The 20,517-nt window shown below is 34.7% G+C and overlaps 4 protein-coding genes across 11 annotated transcripts in view; 2 read left to right on the top strand and 2 right to left on the bottom strand.

Moving 5' to 3' along the window:
* Positions 1-407: 407 nt before the first annotated feature.
* On the bottom strand, positions 408-2,036 carry LOC120130310 (probable WRKY transcription factor 40). The gene is made up of 4 exons (XM_039147563.1): positions 1,920-2,036; positions 1,558-1,836; positions 1,354-1,470; positions 408-784 (listed from the first exon to the last, which is right to left on the bottom strand). The coding sequence occupies exons 1-4, from the start codon at positions 1,983-1,985 to the stop codon at positions 410-412; spliced, it is 837 nt and encodes a 278-aa protein (XP_039003494.1). The 5' UTR covers positions 1,986-2,036; the 3' UTR covers positions 408-409.
* A 4,016-nt stretch (positions 2,037-6,052) lies between these two features.
* Positions 6,053-14,181, bottom strand: LOC120130307 (cylicin-1-like). 8 transcript variants are annotated; one of them, XM_039147561.1, is made up of 16 exons: positions 13,787-14,181; positions 11,965-12,168; positions 11,695-11,876; positions 11,251-11,377; positions 10,974-11,168; positions 10,719-10,766; positions 9,661-10,572; positions 9,439-9,546; positions 9,082-9,155; positions 8,381-8,432; positions 8,194-8,280; positions 8,069-8,112; positions 7,742-7,813; positions 7,428-7,663; positions 7,126-7,151; positions 6,053-6,705 (listed from the first exon to the last, which is right to left on the bottom strand). In XM_039147561.1, the coding sequence occupies exons 1-16, from the start codon at positions 13,919-13,921 to the stop codon at positions 6,382-6,384; spliced, it is 2,826 nt and encodes a 941-aa protein (XP_039003492.1). In that variant the 5' UTR covers positions 13,922-14,181; the 3' UTR covers positions 6,053-6,381. The 8 variants fall into 8 exon arrangements, with proteins under 8 accessions (XP_039003492.1, XP_039003485.1, XP_039003486.1 ...); XM_039147554.1 differs by having other exon boundaries at positions 6,053-7,663; positions 13,787-13,925; positions 14,036-14,181; XM_039147555.1 differs by having other exon boundaries at positions 6,053-7,663; positions 13,787-13,925; positions 14,014-14,181.
* A 3,904-nt stretch (positions 14,182-18,085) lies between these two features.
* LOC120130318 (probable CCR4-associated factor 1 homolog 7) lies at positions 18,086-19,190 on the top strand. Its single transcript, XM_039147570.1, has 2 exons — positions 18,086-18,219; positions 18,291-19,190. The coding sequence occupies exon 2, from the start codon at positions 18,361-18,363 to the stop codon at positions 19,183-19,185; it is 825 nt and encodes a 274-aa protein (XP_039003501.1). The 5' UTR covers positions 18,086-18,219; positions 18,291-18,360; the 3' UTR covers positions 19,186-19,190.
* A 903-nt stretch (positions 19,191-20,093) lies between these two features.
* The window catches only part of LOC120130273 (CHD3-type chromatin-remodeling factor PICKLE-like), a 28,388-nt gene continuing 27,964 nt past the window's right edge, over positions 20,094-20,517 (top strand). The window contains exons 1-2 of the mRNA XM_039147534.1: positions 20,094-20,221; positions 20,286-20,331. The gene's annotated coding sequence lies outside the window, so the exon portion shown is untranslated. The remainder of the gene's footprint in view (positions 20,222-20,285; positions 20,332-20,517) is intronic.

Here is a 20,517-nt window from a genome sequence, read left to right on the forward strand (position 1 = left end):
CCTTCAAATTTTCGTAAAATTTCAGTTTGATCTGATTATCCGATTTTCTTTCAGACTTTACTGTTTTATAGCTTTTAACACAAATTCTGCATCAAAATTTTGATTCCCATGAACACGTAATTCTTGGGGTTGAATTATTCATTTACGGGTTCAAAAAACCTAAGTTTTAAAAATTACCCTTTTGGTCCTTGAACTTTTCCAACTTTCTATTTTAGCCACTAAACTTTCAATATTTATATTTTTGTCACTAACTAAAATTTGGGGTATTACATCATGTCACTTGACACAATTTAGGTTCAAGAAAATTTCATCTGAATTGAAACTCAATTTGATTTTTTTAAATAGGAATATGTATTGCAGTCGACAAGATACAAAACAACGATCGTAACTTCACATTACGATTACCATTTCACCACTTTTCCATCCTATTTTGGTCTGCAATTCTCCCCAAAATGGCCTCCGCAAGCGCTGCCGTGAAATTCGGGTTTCTTGTCAAAGAAGCCTCCATTTGTTGGACTAGAATTTGTTGTATCGTAGGTACATCGGTTTCTCCGGCTAGCTTTTTGGCACCACCGCCATGTCCGTCCGGTTGCATCAGATCAAGAGTTCCGGTGAGAGCTGAAGGCTTGGTTGGGGCAGAAGAAGCAGGCGCTGAACGAATGTTGGGGCTTGATATTAGTACTTCACCGGGAGAAGGATGTGCATGGGGAGAAGGTTGTGCATGGTTGTGCACTCCTTCGTAAGTAGCCACCAAGAACGATGGATCTTCAACACTTCTTTGCACCTAAAAAGGGCCAACCAAGATCATAAACGTAATATTTCAATTTTTAGTGATAATGGTCACTGTTGTATCAAATTCGTTAATTAATTAATAACTAACATATGTTGCTAACGTCATATTTTCACATAAGTTAATTAATTATTGACATCGTACTATGTCTTCCAAGATGATGACGTGATATATGCCACGTCACCCAAATTGATGACATGGCATGTGATGTGATACATTAACACTTAAGTACATATGAAAATACTATATCGATAACATGCGTTAATAGTTAGTTAACTAACTTTGTTTATCTCATATAAGTTATTTTTACCAAAAATTAAAATGTTGGGACTCAAACCTAGGACTAGAGGTAGATGCACAAACCCCATAAGGGTCAAGTATATATCCCTATTATTTTAAAAAAAATGATTAAATTTTGTTTAATGTGTTAAAAGAAAATAAAAAAAAGTGCATACCCGAAAGAATATTAAAATTTTAAACTTCATTTTTTAATTTTTTAATTCCGTCACTACCTATGACATCTACGAATAATAATCATTGATTACTTAGTTCGTACCACTCACCTTTTTCTTGACCGGACAAGTTGGGGAAGAAGAGCATTTGAAGTATGCTCTAGGAGATGGGTTATCTTTGGTGACCTTCTGACCATATTTTCTCCATTGATATCCATCTTTCACGATCTACAACACAGACGAACACAAAAAATACTCAGATCTGTACCCACAAAACACAATCCGGCAAAGCAATAATTAGGTCAAGAACCCTACCATGCTGTGATCAGAAAGATTTGTACGGACGTAAGCAGTTGAAATCTTGGTATGAATGTACTCCCTGTGCTTTTTAAACGCATCTTCGTCACCGTTGCTGCTCTCTTCACACTGGGATTTCCTCTTCTTCGACGCCGGTGATTCATTTTCCATGACCAATTCGATGAACTTGTCCTGCAGATCCTTGTAGTGGTGGCTCAGGACCGCTAGCATCTCGGTTAGCTTCTTGTTCTCGGCGCTGACCCGATTCAGTTCCTCCACCAAAACTCCGTCCTGTTTCATGTATAATCGTGTGAGGGAAATGAAAGAATTGTTCGTACTCGATAGAAAAAAAAATGAAATGGATCATCTGAACTCACCACGTTTGGTTGATGGAAAGGGTTGAGGTTGAGGTCCAGTGTAGTATCCACCCAAGCTGATGATTCCATCACTGAGATTGAATCGAAGAAACAAAAACAGACAAGAAAAGGGGAGATTTATTAAAGCCTGAAGCTGAAGAAATGATGAGGATCGTTCTCAAGACTAATATATATATATATATATATATATATATATGTTGCGTGTGTAAGATTGTATATAAAAAGGTGTTTTTGAGGGAAATTAAAATTCGGTAATGTCATGACATTGTTAATTATTTAATGTCATGACATTGTTAATTATTTAACAGTAGAGTGACAAGAAAGTTAAATCTATAAAGTTTATGAGTAAATTGAAAAATAAAAAATACGATGAGTAAAATATGAGATAAAGTAAAATTCAGTTACCAAACGTGTAATTTACCTAATAATATTTCACTTAACAATATTAAAAAATATAAATATTTTTTAAGGTAAACACCTAAAAGTAAAACAAAAAATATTATATACTTATTTTTATCGAAAATTTCTTAAAAATTAAAAAAAAATATAATTTCAACACTTATTTCACGATTAGCCCTAACTACTATTGTGGTGATGATATGTGTTCAAAGAGATCGTCAAAGAAGGTTGGTCGTCGTATTGACTTTTATTTTATCTCATCGCTTCTCTTTCCACGTTTCTTCGTATGGTACACGTGTTATTTTCTTGAAAGGAAAATACAATTGGTCTAATAACATTTTTGAACCTCAAATGTTTTAGAAAAAGTCGTTTTAGTCTTTGCTTTTTCCTCCTCTTTTGATTTTTGGATTTTCAATTTTTATTATTTTAAATTATTTTCGATATTTTATCTATAGAAAAATATTTATGTCAATATTAATAAAAAAGATTATATAATCTATCAACAACTAGTTGGTCTAGTAGGATAAGATATTAAATTTTTTAAGTGAAGTCAGGGATTCGAATACTGACCATTGCGAATAGAGTATTGGATTGAGAGAATTGTCTTTGCCTATGTAATATTCGATTCGAATCAATCGATTAATCGATAGGATAAAGAGGACATAGTCAATCCACGGTCTTAATTAATAATGGATGAAGAGCACAAGGAAAATGCAGTACGGAATCAGTCAGACCACCTAATACCCAAACTTTAAACAGAAAGAAACATGCGAAGTTGCTGCTGGTTAATTTTCCTCTTTGTAATTTTTTAGGGTAAATTACATATTTAGTATTTAAACTATTAATTTTTCTTCGTTTACCTTTTTTAAAAATCATACCTAACGTTTAATTTTAATTTTATTTTAGTATAGAGCCATTAGAAACTTAAGGTGTTTAGTATCTAAACTATCAATTTTGGCCCGTCTTAATATCTAAACTATATCAATTATGGTATTTTTGTACCTGTTAAATTTTGAACGGGATACTAAAATGAAATAAAGTTTTTAACGACCTGGTACTAATATAAAACAAAAACTAAATTTTAGGTATAATTTAAAAAATTAAAAGTTTAAGTATTAAAACAAACCAAAACTGATAGTTTAAATATTAGACACATAATTTACCCTAAAATATATTGTATATGTCCTTAAATATTGTTTTGTAATCTTTCGATTATGAAAATAGTATGAGAGCATCTTTTCAGTTAAAGAATATTCACACAACCATATGAATAATTTAAAATGGACCTACAAAGAATTACAAATGAAGTCGTTAAAATAAAGTTTTTAACGATCGGGTACTAAAATAAAATAAAGATTAAATTAATTTTTTTCAAAAAGTATAGGGACATATTTTTTTATAAAAAAAAAAACTTATATATAATTTTAATATTGATAATATAAACTTTATAGCACGTCAATGTCAATATGAATATGAATTTTTAACTATCCACATAAACTTTAGTCAAAGTCATCTATTTCAATAATGAGCTTTTTGGTAATTGCTCGTTTTCCCATTGCCAGTCAGCAACATGACGTGTACAACCTGACGTAAATATCATTACCGACTATTAATTAATTTACATAGTTGATGAGAGTCGTTTTTTATTCATTTGGGCAAACTCCATTTAATTATGAAGATATTGTAAACTAATCATTGATCTTTTCATTTGAGGGTAAATTTCGAGTTTAGTGTTTAAACTATCAGTTTCGGTTCGTTTTTTTTAAGTTTTGAAAAAAATTGAAAGTTTAGGTGATGAAATGGACCAAAGTTGATAGTTTAGGTATTAAACGCGTTAAGTTTTTTACGGTAGTATACTAAAATGAAACAAAAACTAAATGTTATGTATGATTTAGAAAAAAAAATGAAAATTCAAATACTAAACGGACCAAAACTGATAGTTTATGTGTAAGATGCATAGTTTATCCTTAATTTTATCAATTAAATTGTTTAATTATTTAAGTAATGTTAATCAAGCCACTTTGTTATTAACGTTGGATGAAAGAGGTGATGTGTCGATTAACAAAAATAGTATGATCACTCATTTGGTTCTCGTTTTTTATATATTTCTACTAGTATGATCATAACTCAATCAATTGAATTTATTAAATTAAATTAAATATTAAATTTACAAAATATTAAATAATTATGACAAAACGTATAAATATACCAATTTTATTAAATATTATATTAGCTCCTGCGTGGAATGTACAATTTTCTGAAAAAACTTTTTTCAGTGATAGACGAAGGCATTGAATAGTTCGTGATCTCTACAGCAGTGCAACTATAGCTGATCATCTAGTTGTTGTATCCTGAGAGACAGACGACCAACAATCTCAAGCACCATAGAAGTAGCCGAAAATCTGTCTTAAGAAAATTGTGTTAATCACCATGGAAACAAATTGTAAATCTATAAAATATTTGTTTTTTTGTTTTCTTTTCGTTTCAGATTGTTATACTTTTAACAATCTTAAGATAAATTCTTTCTTCTATCTTTTTTTAATTCGAGACGATTCAGAAATCCTGAAAAAAATCATAAAAAGAAAATAAATTCATTTTCGGGATTTATTTTGTCGTTTTAATAAGTTTGCTGAAAGTTGACAAATCTATTTAAATATAAACCGTCGTTAAAGTAACGTTGATTACTAATTTTTTAGAATGTTGATTATGTAATAAAGAATGAATGTGATTATCAGCCTGGAAAATTCCATATGTGATCGTTGCCACGGGGTAGTTAAAGAATTTATATAATTCCTTTTATGTTATGGTATTATTCGATAACATCATTATGGTAAGATTTGACACATAAAAGTGCATGTAAGCCTTAATCATGATATTATTATTATGCTATTCTGAACCTATTATTTTTTATATTTTAATATGAAATATTAAATGTGTTATGAATAAAGAATATCTTAGTATTTATAATTATTATTATTATATATTATAATAATTATTTATTGTGTTTTGGAAGCACTACGAATGTTGTTATGTACTAATAATTTATTTTAAGAAATTTTATAGATACAAACTGATTCAGAGTTTAATCTAAAGCTTTTTGATTATTGGATTGTCAAAAGTAAAATCAAACGATTAGTTTATTTTGATTATTGGATTGTGAGAAGTAAAATCAAAGGATTAATTCCTTTTGATTTCCGTTTGTTAAACAGAAGTGGGTGCTCCGGTGGCGCCCAATCAGATCATTGGTAAGGGGCTGCAGAATGGAATCGTAGATGGGGATACTCATATGGGTGCTTGTAGTGAGAATACTCCATCGCCAGAGGTGATTTTATATGAGGGGATTGAGGTGGTTAAGGGCGGCAGCGATGGGGTACCCGATCCATCGAAAGGAATTGTCCAAGAACAGATGGGGGTAAAGGACGGAACGCACCAAGGGGAGAAGACGCCTGCACTGCCAACTGCCAACTCCATCTGGTATTAGATCCTTCTGTGATATGGTCAAGGGAACCGTTGCTGAAAGCAGTAGAATTAACCCGATCAATGACTTGAATGTGGACGTGCAACCATAAGATGTTTTCTCGGACACCGGAGGTAGTTTGCCTGCAATCAGATCCTCGGAAAAGGTACATAATTCTATTGACGCGAAATTGGCAAATTCGGTCATAGTTCGACTTCTGGGGAAAACGATAGGATATAAAGCTTTGCTTAACCTTATCAATATATTTCAAGTAAAGATTAAAACAAAATGGCATTCAACAGAAGATAAAACCAAATTAGTCTATAAAAGCAGCTCTTCTTTTTTTATCATAAAGTAAAAAGGCCAACCCCATTGTATGTAAAAGCTGCACCTTAAATAGCATGAGTTTGATTTTAGCCCAAAAAGACTAAAAAACTAGAAACTGTAACTGTGAATGTTTGCTAGGCATTTGTAAGCCTAAAAACTAAAAAGTCCATACCAGAATGCATGGATGGCTAGCTGTGAACGCAGCATGTCAAAGGCTGCAAAAAAAAAAAAATTGGGTTCAGCCAAAGTTCCACATTGGACAAGATTCAGCCCTTGCCCTGGCTAGGACTCGGCAGTTGAAGTGGCTTTCACCTCTTTTCGCTGCTTCTTTTCTGGCTTGGGATCGGTTCCCGGTCCCATAGAAGAAGTCAGTTCTTTCCGCTTAAGAGTTTCCACAACCTCAGCTGGGACAGTTGGGTTCTCTTTCATGCTCTCGCTTTCTTTCACCTTGGTTGAACTGGATTTCGACTTGCCGCCACCATTTGCATCTGATTTGCCACCGATTTTAAGAGGCTTGCCCTTGGAATGGGAGGGAACTTTGGGGGTGTCCTGCTTGGACTTGGTTGTCTTTGTGGTGTCTTGCTTCGGCTTTGGGGTAGCTTTCGCGTTTTCATCATCCTTGGGATTAGTAGACTTGGGGGTGTCGACAATGTCCTCAGTTTCGGATTTGCTTCCCGCTTCTGAAGCAACGTCAACTGGTCCACTAACACTTTCAGGGGTATGATCCTTGGCTTTGGTAACATTGTCGCCATCCTCGGGTTTGGTTGACTTGGGTGTGACGACACTGTCCTTAGTTTTGGATTTGCTGCCCGCTTTTAAAGCAAGGACAACTGGTCCAATACCACTTTTACGGGCATTAACCTTAGATTTGGTAACATTGTCGCCATCCTTCGGTTTGTCATCAGCCTTGGGTTTGGTTGACTTAGGCCTGTCAACACTGCCCTCAGTTTTGGATTTCCTGCCCAATTCTGCAGCAACTTCAACTGGTCTCCTACCACTTTTAGAGGTATGATCCTTGGCTTTGGTAACATTGTCACCATCCTTGGGTTTGTCTCCGTCCTTGGGTTTGGTTGGCTTGGTAGTGTTGACGCCATCCTCAGTTTTGGATTTGCTTCCCACTTCTGAAGCAACATCGATTCGTACATTACCACTTTTAGGGGTATGATCCTTGGCTTTGGTAGCAATGTCACCATCCTTGGGTTTGGTTGAGTTGGGTGTGTCGACACCGTCCTCAGTTTTGGATTTGCTGCCCACTTCTGAAGCAACAACATCAACTGGTATACTACCACTTTTAGGGGTATGATCCTTGGCTTTGGTAGCATTGTCACCATCCTTGGGTTTAATAGACTTGGGTGTGTCGACACTAGCCTCAATTTTGGATTTGCTGCTCACTTTTGAGCCAATGTCAACTGGTCTACTTGCAGTTTTAGGAGTATGATCCTTGGCTTTGGTAACAATGTCTGATTTATCGACATTCTTGGAGCCACCCACTTTGCCATCTTTTATTTTGCTACCAGACTTCATGGCAGCACCCTTGGATTTTCTGGACGAAGCTCCTCCACCCCTGTACATTCAATTCTGAGATATTCAGAAATCAGGGATAGAATAGTAGCAAAGAATTTCGTTCGAAGAATTTAATAACCTTTTTGGCGAAGCATCCATCTTGGCTTTCTTCACCAGCTGATCAGCAGCTTTCACTTTCTTCTTTTGAGAGCTGTTAATGGAAATGGAAACAAAGAGAAAAAGACAATAAGCCCACAGAAGATATCGGGCAGGAATAGACCAAGAAACGAACAAGCAAATTCAAAGCTAGTATTGCTAAATTTCAGAAGATGTATCAACTTAAATTGCACAAAAACCAAGCAGAGTTTCATCATGCAAAGTCAAAATACATAATGAAACTATCTATGACCATCATTCATTGTGGTTCAATTAACTTTAGCAATCAAGAATCACAAAAGGAACCTACATTTCGAACGAATCATCTGGACTTGGACGATATGCTGCAACCTCCTGTTTCAATAAAATATTAGCAATCTAGAACACCAATCAAATAAAAGCTTGTAATATATATTAATTAGGAAAACTGTCCACCTCATTCGACTCGGACTCATCTTTGATCACCTCCCACTTTTCCTCCTTGAGATTCAAAATTTCTACATCACCATCTTCATAGCACACCTATAGACGGGAAATGAAATTTTTTAAAATTTCTAGCATGAACAGTCAAGAGAATATGCAAAACATGAAAGGAAGTTTTTATCTCAATTGATGTGTCAACCTTGTGCTTCTTTATAACAGCATCAAATGACTCGATAACACCGTCATAGAATCTGCAAAAGAATAACACCCGTAAGGGGAGAAAGAAACTGAACCTTAATCAAGTAGGAAAAAAATCTCATATCTATGTACATTTACAAGACTAAGTTCCTTGACAAAAGTTAGACCAGCCAAAGACTTGATAAATCTTAATACAAATATGACTTGATTAAAAAGTAATTAACCCTACAGGAAAAACTTTGACAAGTAACAAATAAATAAGCATGTGGCACTTAAGACTCGTCATTCAAAATAATCAAGTAATTTACCTTTCAGGTACATGTTATTTACTTTTTCTACTAAGCATCCAGCATAATCAATTGATAGTAAGTGAAGAGGCCCAACAGAAATATAAGACAATAAGAAACCTAGTCCTTATAGAGGTGGGGTAATACCGTTTCATACACTTAAGTCTCACATTTGCACCACACATTAGAAAGAAAACACTTTCAATTAATTATTTTCTTTTCCTTGGAGAAAATATAAGTTGTGTGTGTGTGAGAACATGGTAATAGAAGAAGGTTATAAACTGGTACGGGAAAGATATTCACACGTATAAGAGAAAAGATCAAACAAATAATATTCCATGGTTTCTATTTTTAGAGTATCGCCTCTATAATACTTGTAAGTAGAGCATGGAAACAAAGAAATATATATACTTACGCATGGTCTAGAGGCCACCAGACCTTCACCTTCAAGCCAACTAGATTCTCATCATATTCTAAGGTATCAGATCCCTGACAAAGAATCAAAATGAAATATAAATTATTGTGTCCAGAAGAAGGATATGTGATATCGTTGCTTCAACTAGTTTCAAATTGGAGATTGCATGAACGGAGTCAGGCAAAAGGTTTACGATACTTCATAGAGAATTATATGATCCTCTATTTCCATAATGAAATAAAAGGGACTAGCTATGATCTCAAGAAACAGCAAAAGGAAATATAGAAGTTAGCAACATGACACATAAAAGTCGAAGACAAATGCAGCCTCAACAGTCTTGTACCTACAGACACTTACTTTTTCTTCACTTTGTGTATGCTTTCTCTTGGAATTTGTCTTAGGAATCTCATCCATGCGAGAAACATGTTTGTTCGGCTTCACTGCCTTTGGAGAATCAACCATTTCCTGAATAAACGACAAGACAACAATTATTCCCATTATTGAAGTAAATGATAAAGCTTTAAATAAGCAACTTTAATAGAATATAATTTACAACTTAGAAAGCCAAAAGGTAACCACCTCATCGTCAATACTGGTTGAGATTTTGGTTCTATCCTTCTCAGGAAGAACAAGTTTTCGCCGCTTTTTCTTATCCCCCATTTTCTTTGAGGATCCATATGCATTATTACTACTAGAATCCAGCTTCTTTGACACCTGCTTCAGTGTTTTTTCCTCCGAATCACTTGCAGTGCCACTTTCCTTCTTAGTTTTATCTACATCGACTAGAGCAGTGTCCTTGTTCAAAACTGCAGAAGCAACCTTTTTCCCGGGTCGTTTATTTGTTTTGTCTTCTGAATCACTCATTGCTCCAGATGACATCTTGAAGGCATTGTCAACAGAAGGTGTGATCTTGCTCAAGCCATCTTTCTTTTTTGGCTGAGCTGCCTTGTTTGAATGGCTCTTATCATATATGGTCCCACTTGGCGCTGGGGAAGCAACATCATTGGATTCATCCTCAGTTGCTTTTGTCAGGGAAGGCTGAACATCTTTCTGTCTTTTATTTTCGTTGGATACAGCCCCATCAACAGAGGGATCCTCAGAAGGTGGATGAACATCATCCTTGCTGTCATCTTTCTGACCTGTTAAGGTCTCAACTTCCTTACCATCAACATGAATGCTGTCAGAAGGTTCTGTTGATTTTGAATGGGATTTACCCTGTTTTTCCTTGGTACTTTGTTCCAACTTAGAATCTGGAATTACCACTTTCTCACCTTCCAATCCATCAGGCTCAGCAACAGTTGACTTGTCAACATTCTCAGACTCATCAGCAAAGCAGTCATCCTCTTGCTTCTTTAAGGAGTTTGAATCAGGCAGTGAATTGTTTTCATCAGTTTGAGCAATGCCATAACTAACAACTGAAGTTGGAGATTTTTCATTTGCATGATCAACTTGTTCAGTTAAAACTGATTCTTTAGGAATCTCTTTGCCCTCCTGCATAGGATTTGCGGATTCATAAATGACTTATTTCAAGTACCAAATTCTAATAGCAAAATTGGAATACAATAAAAAAAGGAAGCACTTGAATCCACTCAAACACACACACGCTCATAAAACATACATAAATATAAGAAACATGCCTGGATTGCAGTGTCCAAAGGTGGCTCCGTTGGTTTGCTCTCAACATCCTACAGAAAATTAACCCCAAAAAGGATCAATAACAAAGTACTGTACAAAATTAAATAAACAACTCTAAACCTTATATAATCAAATAGCACCTAATCTATCTGCAAACAATATAGACATACAGAACCAGAAAAAAATATGCCTTAACAAATTGCCCTCAAACAAAAAGAATTTATGGAATTATATTCAGATGCAAATGAGATAATTACCACACGTTTTTCAGTAGCAGCATCATTCTGCACAACAGCATTGGGTGCCACTTGGCATATAGAAGCTACTACAGTACTATAATCCTCAAAAGGAATTCCTGAGTTCTCTACAGCTTGTGTTAGGTAAGGTTTCAGCTTTGATGCACATTTTTCAAGCACACTGCTCGCCAGCCTCCGAGCCATTGGAAGAACCTCCTGAGAGAAAATAGATGCCATACGTGAACTAAACGAGTATGAAGAAGAGAACAGGTAAAAAATGACATATATGGTAACAGACCTCATCATCTCTCTTTAACCTAGCTAAGATCGGGGAGAGCAGCTCCATAGAGATGTCTTCACTTTCTTCTAAAACAAGTGTCATAATTGTTACCATTGATGTAAAGACAGTATCCGCATGATAATCTCTGAAAAGCAAACAAAGAATCACAAGAAAAACAACGGTTCAGAATGCATATACAGGATAGCATACTAAACCACTTCTTCTTCTTTTTTCCTCTATTATAATAGCAATCTACTCTAGTAAAGCAGCCTTACAGAAAGACAAGGACAACAGGATGACAACTACTTTTTATTCTAGATAATGCAATAATTTTTTTCTTTATGGATAAGTTAATGCAATAATCTTGTGGAAAACTACAGCTTACAAATCACACAGAACTCGTAAGGTTGGAAATAATGTGAACAAGAGATTCATCTCTCCAATCAGGGACTTAGTTTGTACCTTATTGCATTAAGGAAATGCTGGAACATCTCAATGATTAAAGCATCACATTCAAGATCCAACATCACCACACACGATCTGACTTTGGCAACAGTTTCAAGAATTGAGGTCCTCTTAATATATGATCGACTCGACTTGTCAGACAAACTCTCAAATGATGATACGATCAGTTTAAAGACCTCCTGCATGCACATTAAGCATGATCAACACTTCCAGTGCAGAAAATGGGTAAAGATCATGAAATATGCAGAAAAAATGAATTCAAAGTACCCTCATTTGGTCATCAAGATAAGGAGCTTCTGGTGCAGTTATCCTTGTTATCTCGCTGATGCATGCAGCAACTGCAACTTTGACATCATCATCAGGATGTCTGAAAAGCTGCTCTGCAATCAATGCTTTAAGTGAATGACTGAGTGCATTCTGCATTGCTTGACCTGGTGATTGTTCCACCCTTGAAAGAAAACTCTCGACTTGCTATATTTGCAGAGGATAGAAAAAGCAAACAATCACCAATCAATGTAAAAAGTGGAAAACCAAACATAAGGCACAACCCAAGGAATACTATCATGCCTAAAAATTCAGATAATCAATTTGATCATTTCAGCTTCATTAGGAATTGCTTAAAAATTACCCATAAAGAATAAAATTCTACAAAATGAAACAGGTTTAATACATAATACAGTCAACTGCAAAGGTATAATTAACAGTGAGCGAAAGAAACAACTATGCCCCATTCAAAATGTCTAATAGGGTATAGTTAACACATATGGACCAAAACATGAGCACGTGTAGATATACTCTAACTTAAATTCGCTCACACGATTACCTTTAAGAGGAATCAAGACCGTTACACTGTATATTACCAAAATGTGCAAACTTTTAGACACACACAAACCTAAATGCAGTTTGTGTGGTTCCCTTTAGGAGGAATCAAGACCGTTACGTCGTATATTGACAAAAACATGCACACTTGTAGATACACACTTACTTAAATGCAGTTCACGTGATTTCCTTCAGGAGGAATCAAGACCGTTACGCCGTATATTAACAAAAATGCACACACTTGTAGATGCACACTCACTTAAATGCAGCCTGCGAGATTCCATTTAGGAAGAATCAAGACAGTTAGGCTGCATATAGACAGAAAAAAAACCCGCGCGTGTAGACACACACTCACTTCAATGTCGCTCGCGCACAATTTTAAATCTGAAGAATCAAGACCGTTAGACCGCATATAGACACCCCCTCACTTCAATGACGCTCGCGCGCATTTTTAAAACTGAAGAATCAAGACCGTTAGGCCGCATATAGACAAACACTCACTTTAATGTCGCTCGCGCACATTTTTAAAACTGAAGAATCAAGACCGTTAGGCCGCATATAGACAAACACTCACTTCAATGTCGCTCGCGCGCATTTTTAAAACTGAAGAATCAAGACCGTTAGGCCGCATATAGACAAACACTCACTTCAATGTCACTCGCGTGCATTTTTAAATCCGAAGAATCAAGACCGTTAGGCGGCATATAAACAAAAACAACCACAGGCACGTAGATACATGTTCGCTTCAATGCCATTCGCGCCATTGACTTGCGTTTTTAAATCTAAAAGAATCTCAAAACTGCAAACCATTTCAGCCAAATACTTGCTACTGCATAGCATTTGCACTCAAATACACACAGCATTCCAGCACTGAATCCATGGGAAAGCAAAATCATTTCACGTATCAGATTTTTGAAAAATTCAAATCCACAGTACATCTTTTAAAAAAAGATATAAATTGGCTACCCCCAGACAGAAGTATAACTGAACACCAGTTAGAACTCACTTTTGAAATCATTCAAGATGACAAAGTAACGGCAGAAGCATAATTGAACACACGAATAAATCCAAAACAAACAAAAAGTGGGGGAAAAGAAACCTTAAGGACAAAGGAAAACGCAGAACACGATGAGGAAAATCCGAAAATGCAGATTACTCCGATTTCAGAAAACCCAAATTTTTCCACCAAAAAAAAACGAAACCAACATGCACACTACAAAAACGAGGAATGAAACGAAAACAAGTAAAAAAGAAGACCGCTAGGGCTTACATCGAGGAGATTGATGAGCTCATCAACAGACGAGACAGGTTCAAGGAGCTTGTTTCCGGCCTCCATTAACTTCAGCTCGAGCTCCTTATCAGAAGACTCCATAGCTTTCTTCCTCCTACGAGCAAAAGTAAGCATGTACCTAAACAAACAAACAAAGAGCCAAACAGTTCAAAATCAGTGTCCGGAGACCACCATTGAAAAAGCTCGAAACCGAAACCAGAACAGACGAATTCGGGTGGAGATGAAGACTTAGGGTTTCTCGGTTCCTTCCCGGTGGTAGCTGAATTAGCGAATCAAGAAACCTTTCGAAGACGAGGATCAGCAGTGTCAGAGGAATAAGAGAATATTTTTTTTATACTTTTAAATCTCTCAGTCTCTCTGTGTCCGGACATTCTTTGTGCAAGTGTTTGTTTGGTATTTAAAGGGGGGAGAGAATCCAGCGAGCTTGTGCTCGGATTCCGCCTTGCTTTATAAACTGGATTTTATATTACGGCTTCAAATCCTCCCTTTGGATTTTCGGCATGTGGGGTCCACCTAGTTTTTGTTTGGATTAATATCATTTTAGGTGCCTACACTATACCTCAAATAGACTTTTGGTGCCCAGTGTTGTTTCGGTTACACTTTTAGTTCTCTATTAAGTAAAATGTGTCACGTTCATATTTTTTAAAAAATATTTTTTAAAATATATAAAAAAAAGTTACTTAAAGAATTTTTTTACCGATATGACCTAAAAATATAATTGAGAAAATATTAGGCACTTAAAAGTTATTAAGCCTTTTTTTCCTAGGGCCACCTGATTTCCCCCCTTTTTCTTTTCCCTCTATGGAAATTCAGTAACGGCTAAAAAATACAACTAAGCGCTGATGCGTGATATACCATTTATTTACCATTGAGATAACCATATTTTTCAAAAAAAAAAAATATTACAATTTTGTTGCCTTTGGATAAGTTTGTAATAAATTTTAATTTCCCCACGTAATAATTTTAGTTATATAAATAGGAAACTTTAATTGTGTTTTTAATTATATGCCTAAAGCTTCTTACTATAATTTAATTATGTACATTTAAAGAAATAAATATCGTTCAAATGATGGAGGAGACTATAGACCTCTTAAATAAGGTTCAATATTCGAATCTCAATATTATAGATAAAGATAAAATGTACAAATAGTCTCGATTAATATGGTTCTACTTTGTTGAGTCCTACTATTGTTAAAAGTAAAAAATGGTATCCAACTATATGGCATCATTCGGTTGAACCCACCGACTACTCGTCATTTTCCGTTAAAAAATTGACGATCATTTAAGACGCAATGCTTACTATAATATGCAGGGGGCGCGTAGGATTTTATATTAGGAGATGAACTTCTAAAATTTTAGGAGATGACGAACATATAAAATTTCAAAGGGCGAAAACAATTTTTCAATAGAAAATACATATGGTAATTTTGAATTTTCAAGGGGGAGACTACCCCCATCCTTCCCCCTCGGTCCATCCCTGGTAATATGATAAAATAATATTTTAATTGTCACTATTGGAACTATTGTTACCTTTAAGCATTGGCTCGACAACATAATATTTCTATAATTGACTAGACGACATAATATAAATGAAGAGTTGATCCACAAAATATAGCTCAAACGATTTCGGGATTAGATTTCATCATATCTCATTCAATAGGTTAACGTTCAGCTTAGACAATTGTCAGTTTTTTAATGAAAAATGAAGAGTTTAGAACATATGTATAGTCAAGTGACAATTTTGTAACTTTTAATAGTATTGAGACTCAATAAAGTAGTGTCCTATGGTCGGGGACCATTTTATAATTTTTAATAATCAGGATGCTCACTTTATAGTCAAAAGATCGTTTGTGTACTTTACCTATAAAATAAACTAAATTGATATTTTTTTTTATAGTCAGAAGATCTCTGTTCGATACGTGATCTAAATTTATCGATCGATAAATAAGATATTTTTTTATTATGTTTTTTCATTTAGTTAATCATGTATTTATCATGCAAGTGTTTGAGAAAAGATAATGATAAATTTGAGTCATAGTTTAAGAAAACTCAATATGATTAATTTTATATTTTAAATATACAATACCCTAAATTATAAAAAATATTAAAATCATTAAATTTTAATTTTCCACGTAAGAATTTTAGTTATATAAATAAGAAACTTTAATTGTGTTTTAATTATATGCCTAAATCTTCTTATTTTAATTTAATTATGTACATTTAACAAAATAAATATCATTTTCAATGATAGATGAGACGCCAAATCTCTTACACGATATTTGAATCTTAATATTGTAAATAAAATAAGGATAAAGTTCATGAATACTCCCCTAATTATAAGGTTATACTTTGATGAGTATCGTAACTACGAAAAGTTATAAAATGGTATCCAATTACATGTCATTACTTTGTTGAATCCTTTGGTTACTAAAAGTTATAAAATGGTCACTAAACTATTCATATATTCCAAACTCGTCTTTTTTCCATTAAAAAAAATTGACGATTGTCTGAACTGCATGTTAATCTATTGATTTGTGATATAATAAAATCATTTTTAAAGATGACTATTGGTAATGTCGTTGCTTTCAAGCATAGGTTCGATGACATAATATAAACGAAGAATTGATTTACAAAATACAACTCAAGCGGTTATGAGATTATATTTTATCACATCCCGCTCAACACGTTAATGTTCAGCTCAGATGATCCCCAATTTTTTTACGGAAAAAGACGGGCTTGGAACATATGAATAGTCGAGTGACTATTTTGTAACCTTTAATAGTCATTAAACTCAATAAAAGCAATGCATTGTAATCAGGAGACAATTTTATTACTTTTAATAATCGAGAGACTTAACAAAATAATATTCTATAGTCAGACGATCATTTATATGCTTTACTACCTATAAAATATTTATTCATATAACTAATTATTTGGTAAAATATTTATTTCTCAAAATAGTAATCAATAAATCATGTTATGGGTGAATCTTTAATAGTAGTTTAAAATATTTAATATTGTCCCATTATTCTTTATTTTTATGTTTGTTTTCTATCATTAGTCCATATATTTCATTGAGATCAATTTTATTTTTTTATACTATTAAATTTTAAAATTTCAATAATGATTTAAATGATATATGGGCAATACCCTAAATTATAAAAGCTTAAAATCATTAAATTGGAGAACATAAATTAAACCTATAACTTACATATAATGCTAATATGAACCATATACTTTGATTTAACATATTGATTTAATTATAAAATAAGTGCTCTTTTCACAAGTATGTGCCTAAATTATTTTTTAAACGATCTCGGTGCTTAACGTTACAAACGTTATCACTTAGGTGCTCGGGTCGTCAACAACGCTAATTCCATTCGTTAAATGACACTTGATACAATGTGATAATTTTATTTAAAATTTAAAAATGAAATTGTATTAAAAAACAACGAAATTTTGAAATAGCCACAAAACTTTGAAACCTTTATTTCAACCCCTAAACACAAACTAACCAACGCCCTTTATTGTCGATAAAACTCTACCCGATCTCACATCCTTCGGTGACCAAAACACCTATGAAATCGTGACCGATCGAAGGTAAATCGATGTTTCATATCCTGTGAACCCTATGATGAAAATCGGGATCCCCTACGATTCCGAAAGCTAATCTATGACAACTACAACGACATATGACTAGGAGAATGGCAATGACTATGTCGGCATCAATGGTCGTGGCCGTAAAAGGGAGGTGGCGATGGATTAGGGTTTGGGGAATTTTGTAATTTAAGAGGAATTAGGTTTTTATAAATATAATATTATTTTAAATATTATTTATTTTTTCAAAATTACCAGATTTTATCATGTGTCAATTAACAACACATACACCTAAAGTGATAACGTTTGGAACGTTAGGCATCAAAATCATTCAAAAAATAACTTAGACACCTATTCGTAAAAAAACACACTATAGTTTAGACACTTTTTTTTATATTTAAGCCTAACATATTTAATATGTACTGTCTGATTCAGAATAAAAGTTCTGGAATTTTAAAATTGTAAGGGTAAAAAAATACCCAAATTAGGACCCAAAGACTAAATCTAAAAATACAGGTATAGTACAGGGACTAGTAGATGAAGTTTCCCTTTGTACATGTCACAATCAAATTCAGCGTGCCCAAGATGACTTGGAAAAGTTAAAAGCTAAATACGACGGCGTACTGAAAACAACCATAACAAAAACAAGCAAATGGATTCAAAGTTAAAACCTTGTCCTCGTTGCCTTTTCTTTTCTTTCTCTGATTCGTTTACCCGAACCACTCGACTCAATCCACCACGACTCACTGAGTCACTGTTCGTGAAAGAAGCCTCTTTAGATCCGTTGCTTTCAGGCCTGATCTCACAATTCCAAGGTCAGATCTCTTCTCCTTCTTCGCTCTTCTCTCTAGGGTTTCATTTCCAACTCCCCGGTTTCCTTTTTCAGATCTGCTATCGAGATTGAAACGACGCATTTTTGAATCTCACGGATCTGCCTTTGGATTGGTCTACTGGAAATGTCGATTTTGGCCAAAGGTGATTCGGTTCATATTCGAGAAGTTTGGAACGATAATCTGGAAGAAGAGTTTGCTTTGATCCGTGAAATTATCGATACTTACAATTATGTAGCTATGGATTCCGAGTTCCCGGGTGTTGTTCTACGCCCTGTTGGAACTTTCAGGAATATAAACGATTATCACTACCAAACTTTGAAAGATAATGTGGATATGTTGAAATTGATCCAATTGGGTCTCACTTTCTCGGATGAGGATGGGAATCTTCCCACTTGTGGAACCGATGGCCTCTGCATTTGGCAATTCAATTTCCGCGAGTTTAACATCAGTGAGGATATCTTTGCTGGTGATTCGATCGAGTTGTTGCGCCAGTGTGGGATTGATTTTAAGAAGAACAATGAGAAGGGTATCGATGTGAAGCGGTTCGGCGAGCTTTTGATGTCGTCTGGGATTGTGTTGAATGATTCCGTGCATTGGGTCACCTTTCATAGCGGATATGATTTTGGGTATTTGCTTAAGCTTTTGACCTGCAGGAGCTTGCCCGAAACTCAAACCGGCTTCTTCGAGTTGATCAGCATGTACTTTCCCATGGTGTATGATATCAAGCATATGATGAAGTTCTGCAATAGCCTTCATGGTGGTTTGAACAAGCTCGCCGAGTTGTTGGAAGTGGAAAGAGTTGGTGTGTGCCATCAAGCCGGCTCGGATAGTTTGCTCACATCATGCACATTTAGGAAGTTGAGGGATAACTTTTTCATTGGCTCGACTGAGAAATATGCAGGTGTACTCTGCGGCTTAGGGATGGAGAGCGGACATAATACTAATTAGAAGAAGAGTCTGCAAAAAAGGATTGATAATAAATGTAGAGTACTCGAGTGTGATACTTAATTTTATTTGCATACATTGGCAAAAAAGATTGTTGATTTAGTTGTGACTTCTCTCTTTTGCTTGCATTGTAACCCTTAACTGGTTTTCAAGTTGATCACAACCAACGCGGCCGACAAATTCTCCGCCATCATCCTAGTTATACGCCACCATAATTGTTGTCATAATTGTTGTCGTAGACCGTCGAAATCGCGTGGGATCGTGAATTTCGTCCTAGGGTTTGCGGAGTTTAAAACGTTGATTGACCGTCAATTGATCGTAATTTCATAGGAGTATTGATCGCGCGGGTAGGTGAGGTCGGGTGGAGTCTCGTCGATGGCAAAGGACGACAATCAACGTGTGTTTAGAAGTTAAAATGAATGTTTTCAAAGTTTTTGGGCAATTTCGAAAATTTGTGTTTTTTTAAAATATAATTTTAGTTTTAAATAATTTTTTTAAAAATTAACAGAATGTGACAGATGTCACCTAACAGAGAAAATTAATGAATTTTATGATCCGAGCACTTAAAGTGGTAACGCCAGATACCGATATAATTCAAAAAATAATTTAAGTATCTATTTGTAAAAAAAACTCTATAGTTTAATCACTTATTTTATAATTAAGCCTTTAATATATTACTATCAGATGAAAAGACCATAAATCCCAAATAAATTTGTTGCCCTTAGTTACCATCAAAATAAACCTAACGCATGCTTATATTAATTTTAGACAAATACATTGTCCCAAATGTCAAAATTATCATTTACAGCCTGTAAATGGCACTTTAAAATACAATAATGACCATCCTAAGAATCCATATTATCATGTACCCAATAGTAATTACGTAATTTAAAAAAAAACCCCAGATAAAACCCGCCGGTTCAAGTTTTTTTTTTCCGCAACTTTCCTCCACCCCGCGCCGGTCCACCACCGTCTCTCCGGTTCTGTGTCGGACGCAACTTCAACATACTCGAAAGGAGCTCAGATCCCTTAATTCTCGGTGATTTTCTTTGCCTACGTTGTACATTTCTAAACTTTTTGACTTTCCAGTTCTTTGATTCTAGTGCCGAAGAATGCTGCAAATGAGGTTTTGATTTGAACTTATTTGAGGTTTGTAAGTGGGGATTGTTTGTTTTTGCATGCAATTTTGTGCGTCTATCAAGAATTTCTTGACTTATATATGCTTTGCTTTGATTTTTGGTACATTGTTTACTTGTCAGCTTGGTAGTTCAGTTCTAGGGTTGATGATTAGGTCATTTATTACTTGTTTTGTTCGTTAAAATATGCATAGATGTA

The sequence above is a fragment of the Hibiscus syriacus genome, unplaced genomic scaffold, assembly GCF_006381635.1.
Source record: "Hibiscus syriacus cultivar Baekdansim isolate YM2019G1 unplaced genomic scaffold, ASM638163v2 tig00110540_pilon, whole genome shotgun sequence".
NCBI classification, from domain to species: domain Eukaryota; kingdom Viridiplantae; phylum Streptophyta; class Magnoliopsida; order Malvales; family Malvaceae; genus Hibiscus; species Hibiscus syriacus.